Genomic DNA, 6,346 nt, shown 5'->3' on the forward strand with positions numbered 1-6,346 from the left:
ATATAGAGAGAGAGAGAGAGAGAGAGAGAGAGAGAGAGAGAGAGGAGAGACCATTTGAAAACCTAAATTGCTTACTTGGTAATATGACCACCTCCATTTAAAACTTGTGTTGCAGTATCTTTTTACCAGTGCATCATATTGTGTAGTCATATGAAATAAATTGACTGCACTCATATGGGAATCATTTTGTGTGATTTAAGTGGGTAAATCTGTTTAAGAAGATGTTTTGTTATATGTTTGGTATCTATTTGTGTGTATCTTTTAGTTGCAAGCAGTGATAATTCTTAGAGCACTTAATTCCTGTTATATATTTAGGTTAACTAATTTTCATTCTCTTGTTAATTACAGAGGAAAGATTATACAGCATTAACAAAGTTCTTGCCTCCAAAACATGAATATGTGTTAGCTGTAAGAATGACTCCTATACAGTGCAAGCTCTATCAATACTACTTAGATCACTTAACAGGTAACAAACACTGTCGGTTTATTGTTTTTATCTTCCCTTTAAATACATTGTTTTCTGTAGAATTCTGTCTTGGTAATTTTCTGTGTCATTTCTTTTTTTCAATTTTGCAATTGAATAAAATTGGTATGCTTATTTTGTAAAGGTAAAAAATATTTTTAATTAAAAAACACTAAACTTGTCAAAATAAAATCAATTTAGAATAAACAGCTGAAAGAATATACACAGCATATATGACTAATATCTTTAATTTTATAAAGCTTTTATTTCAGAAAATTTATAAATGTGAATAAATTCATAAAAGAAAATACATATAATTCTAGTATATTATTAAAAAACATTCAACCACATTAATAATAAAAAGCATGTAAATAAAATCCATGAAATCTTTTCTTAGTTATCACATTGACAATGGTTGAAGGAAAGGAAGTGGCAAAATACAAGGCAGAGCATATATTATGCTCCCAATGTTATAAAAAAATACATGCAAATGCCTAAAATATGCCAAAATGTTAACAGAAATTGTTTTCTGGGTGATTTCATTATGATGAACTTTTAGTTTATTTCTTATTCTTTTCTATGGGCTTTTCAAAATACCATGAGTAGCTATTATTTTCTCATCAATAAACTTGTGTATGTGTGTGTCTGTGGCTGTGCCCAAGGTTGTCACTGTTCACAGAACAAAACCTAGTCTCTGTCCTGAAATGGGATTTCTTATTGGTCACTTTATTCTGATACCTTTCCCCAAGTGATGTGTCAGATTTTTTTAGGGGATACAGTTTAGTAGGTTCCCTTCAGTTGTTGTGGATACAATAATTTATTAAAAAATAATGGAAGGTGGAAGTGTGTGCACACATATTAAAATGATACTTTATATTAATAGTTAATGTGATTCTGTTTGTAACAGCAGTGCATTTTACAGAGTAAAATAATGCTGATGGTCTATAAGAGTTGTTCTGCTTTGGGGAAAATAGGATTTGAATGTTAGTATTTTATATAACTTCTTTTTTGCTATATATTAAAAACAGTTTTCTTGTTGACTTTTGGAAGAAAATCACTTCTAATAAAGCACATGTTTTCCTTTGTATATCAATCAGAAGCTATAAGATTAATTATACCATACTGTTTTGTTTTATTTTTATTTTTTTAAATATATTTTTATTGATTTCAGAGAGGAAGGGAGAGGGAGAGAGAGATAGAAACATCAATGAAAAGAGAGAATCATTGATTGGTTGCCTCCTGCATGCCCCCACTGGGGATCAAACCCGCAACCCAGGCCTGTGCCCTTGACCGGAATCGAATTTGGGACCCTTCAGTCCACAGGCCGATGCTCTATCCACTGAGCCGAACCAGCTAGGGCTATACCATACTGTTTTAAATGATAATAGTTGTAGACATAATTAAGTAACCAAATATAGACATCCTAAGGAGAGAGTTACCTTGTAGTTTAAGAAAGGGAGATATTCAGATCTCTCTTTTACTAATTTCTGAGTGATAAAGGGTGCTAAATTTGGCCATTTAACTTAATATTTTTTCCATTTAAAATTTTGTTTTTAGGGAAAGTGCTAGCTACAGTGTTTTCAAATCAGTTGTCTTTAATAGCCAGTAGCAAAATGTTAATAGCTCATATATAGATGTTAAAATGTATTATTTTGAAAGCAATGCAATATTTAAGAATTAAAGTAGCCTGATTTCTTGTGATTTTAATTTATAGGAGTAAATATCTAAATCACTAATTGCCAAAGCTTCAAAACTCTGAATTGTATGATTGTTAAATAACAATTTGATTCCATGAATCTTTCAATTATGAAAATGCCCGGGGTTTCCCTCATACTAAATATGACATTTTATTTTCTTAAAGTATAATAACTTGAATTAATAGCCCCTTTGATAAAACTTTTATGAAAGGCCAAATGAGTTATATTCTCACTGCAGACCATTATTACATTATTTCTCCTGAAATGTCACCCACCTGTTTCACTTATATTTCTGTTATATATTCTAAAAATTATTTTGGTTTTCTAGTTGACTCTTTTTAGACTCTGCTTAATTTTAAGAAGTTCACTTAAATTATGCTTTTAATACTAGCAATAGTTTGATGTTAATTTTAGTTGTGATAATTTGTAATATTTGCAGAATTAATGTCATAAGAGACTGACTTTTAATTAATTTAAAGGAAATTGAAATCTATACACTATTGTAAAGCATACAAGTGTGGATTATGTGAAATTACAATCCACACAATGGGATAAGATATTTATAAATCATGTATTGGATAAGGGATTAATATCCAGAATATATAAAGAGCCTCCTACAACTCCTCAACAAAAATCCCAAACAACCGAATTAAAAATGGGCAAAGGACTTCAATAGTTATTTTTCCAAATAAGATATACAAATGGCTGAGAAGCACATGAAATGATGCTATATATATAACATTATTAGTTATTAGAGAAATACAAATCAAAACCATGAGATACATTTTACACCTGATAGGATGACTACTATAAGAAGAATAAGAAAAAGAAAAAGTATCAAGTATTGGAATGGATGTGGATAAATTAGAACCTGGTGCATTGCTGGTGGGAATGTAAAATGGTGCAGCTGCTGTGCAAAAAGCAGCGTGGCAGTTCCTCATAGTAAAACATAGATTTCACCATATGATCCAGCAATTCCACTTCTAGGTATATACCCAAAATAATTGAGCAAAGTGTGATGTGATGTGATGTGTGTGTATACATATGCACAATGGAATATAATTTAGTCTTAAAAAGTAAGCAAATTCTGACAGGTTATAGCATGAATGAATCCTGAAGACATCATGCTAAGCAGTGAAATATGCTAGATACAAAAGGATAAATACTATATAATTCCACTTAGAGATACCTAGAGTAGTCAGATTTATAGAGGCAGAAGGTAGAATGGTGGTTACCAGGGGCTGGGAGAGGAGAGAATGCATAATTATTTTGTTTTTCTTTTTTTTTTTTAATTGTTTTTTTATTGATTTCAGAGAGGAAGAGGGGAGGAGAGAGAGAGAGATAGAGAGAGAGAGAAATATCAATAATGAGAATCATTGATTGGCTGCCTGACCGGGAATCGAACCATGACCTCCTGGTTCATAGGTTGATGCTCAACCACTGAGCCCCGCCGGCTGGGTTATATAGTTATTTTGAATGGGTACAGAGTTTCTCTTTCTATTTAGGATGATGAAAAATCTTAGAATTAGAGAATGGTGATGGTTGTACAACATTGTAATTATATTAATGGCACTGAATTGTACTCTTATAAATGGAGAGCAATAACATGCTTTTGTCTCTAAAAAATTCATGGGTCCAAGTGCCACCCTTGAGAGATTGATTCAGTGGACATGGAGTATGGCTCAAGCATCTGTATTTTTGTATGCCCTGCATGTGATTTTGGTGTACTCTCAGCTTGAGAATCACTGCTGTAAATGATGCTCAACCTCACTGGCCATCAGGGAAATGTAAATCAAAACCACAATGAGATACTGCATTACTCACTGGGATGGCTATAATATTAAAAATGGAAAATAATAAATGTGAGGTGTAGAGATATTGAAACCCTTATGTGTTGCTGGTTTGGAATGTCAAATAGTGTAACTGATGTGAAACACAATTTGGCAGTTCCTTGAAAAGTTAAGTATGAAGTTACCATATGATCCAGTAATTACACTTGTAGGTATATACCCAATAGAAATGAAAACATGCTTGCACACAAAGATTTGGACATGAGTGTTCATAGCAGCATTATTCTTTATAGTCAAGACCTATAAATAACCCATATGTTCATTAAGATGGATAAACTAAGGTACTATATGCATGTAATAGAACATTGTTTGGCAATCAAAAGGAACAAATTGCTGATACATTCTACAATATGGATCAACCTAGAAAACATACATTAAGTTAAAGAAGCCGGTCAGAAATGACATAAGTTGTTTCATTTCATATGTATGAAATATCCAGAGTGGACAAATTGTTTGAGTAGGATAGGTGTTAGTTCTTCTTTGAATGTTTATTAAGATTCACCTGTGAAGCCATCTGGTACAGGACTTTTGTTTGCTGGGAGTTTTTTTTATTACTGCTTCGATTTCATTAGTTGCAATTGGTCTATTCAGGTTTTCTGATTCTTCCTGATTCAGTTTTAGAAAATTGTATGTTTGTAGGAATTTGTCCATTCATCCAGGTTGTCCAACTTGTTGGCATATAGTTGTTCATAGTATTTTCTTACAATCCTTTGTATGTCTGTGATGTCAGTTGTTACTTCTCCTATTTCATATCTGATTTTATTTATTTGGGTCCTTCTTTGTTTTTGATGAGTCTGGCTAATGGTTCATCAATCTAGTTTAGCTTTTCAAAGAACCAGGTCTTGGTTTCATTGATCTATTGTATTGTTTTTTAGTCTTTATGTAATTTATTTCCTCTCTGATCTTTATTATTTCCTTCCATCTTCTTACTCTGGGCTTTGTTTGTTCTTTTTCTAGTTCTTTTAGGTATGGGGTTAGATTGTTTATTTGAGATTTTTCTTGTTTCTTGAGTTAGGCCTGTCATGCTATGAACTCCCCTCTCAGGACTGCTTTCCCTATGTCCCATAGATTTTTGTTTGTTGTGTGTTCATGTTCATTTATTTCCAGGTAATTATTTTTCTTCCTTGATCTTATGGTAATTCATTCATTGTTTCATAACATGCTATTTAGCCTCCATGTGTTTGAATGATTTTGAGTTTGTTGTATTTAATTTCTAGTTTCATGCTATTGTGAACCAAGAATATGCTTGATATGATTTCAATCTTCTTGAATTTGTTAAGACTTATTTTGTGTCGTAACATGTGGTCTATGAGAATGTTCCATGTGCACTTGAGAATAATGTATATTCTGCTTCTTTGAGATGAAATGTTCTCTAAATATCAATTGAATGTGTCCTATCTAGTGTATTGTTTAAGGTCACTATTTCCTTGTTGATATTTTATCTGAAACATCTATCCAGTGATGATTGTGGTGTGTTAAAATCTCCTATTTTGAATGTATTGCTATCGATCTCTCCATTAAAGTCCACCAAGATTTTCTTTATATATTTAGTGGCTTCTATGTTTACAAGGGTTATATCCTCTTGTTTTATCAATACCTTTAGTATTTTTTTGAGACCTTGATGTTGATGTTCTTATGTTTCATGTTGTCTCAAAGTTCACTTAAACTATCCTCATTCTTTTTTATTCTTCTTTTTTTTCACTATATATCAGAAATGCAGTTTTATTTGTTTTATTTATTTTTCAATGCATAACAGAAATGCAGTTTTTTAATGTTTTACTTATTTATTTTTATTATTTTTTAGATTTAAATTTTTTATTGTTTAAAATATTACATATGTCTTCTTTTTCCCCCATTGACCTCCCCAGCCGCTGCCAACCCCCCGCCCCCAGCACATGCCCTCACCTCCCTACTATCTGTGTCAATTGTTTATGCTTATATGCATGCATACAAGTCTTTTGGTTGATCTCTTACCTCCCACTCCCCTGCCTTCCCTCTGAGGTTTGATAGTCTGTTCAATTCTTCGGTGTCTCTGGATCTATTTTTGTTCATCAGTTTATGATGTTCATTATATTACACAAATAAATGAGATCATGTGGATCACTTGACATTTATCTTTTTCTGACTGGCTTATTTTGCTTAGCATAATGCTCTCCATGTCTGTTCATGCTGTTGTGAATGGTAAGAGTTCTTTCTGTTTTTTTAAATTTTATTTAATTTTTAATATATTTTTATTGATTTCAGAGAAGAAGCGAGAGGGAGAGAGAGATAGAAACATCAATGATGAGAGGGAATCATTGATCGGCTGCCTCCTGCACGCCCCCTACTGAGGATTG

The 6,346-nt window shown here is 32.2% G+C and overlaps 1 protein-coding gene across 7 annotated transcripts in view; it reads left to right on the forward strand.

The window, feature by feature from the left end:
• ATRX (alpha thalassemia/mental retardation syndrome X-linked) overlaps window positions 1-6,346 on the forward strand; it is a 304,287-nt gene that overhangs the window by 174,312 nt on the left and 123,629 nt on the right. For all 7 annotated transcript variants that reach the window (XM_005877140.2, XM_005877143.2, XM_014548452.1 and 4 more), the window contains one exon: window positions 349-466. In XM_005877140.2, the coding sequence (XP_005877202.1) occupies window positions 349-466 (118 nt within the window). The remainder of the gene's footprint in view (window positions 1-348; window positions 467-6,346) is intronic.

This window comes from Myotis brandtii, unplaced genomic scaffold (assembly GCF_000412655.1).
Source record: "Myotis brandtii unplaced genomic scaffold, ASM41265v1 scaffold509, whole genome shotgun sequence".
Lineage (NCBI taxonomy): Eukaryota > Metazoa > Chordata > Mammalia > Chiroptera > Vespertilionidae > Myotis > Myotis brandtii.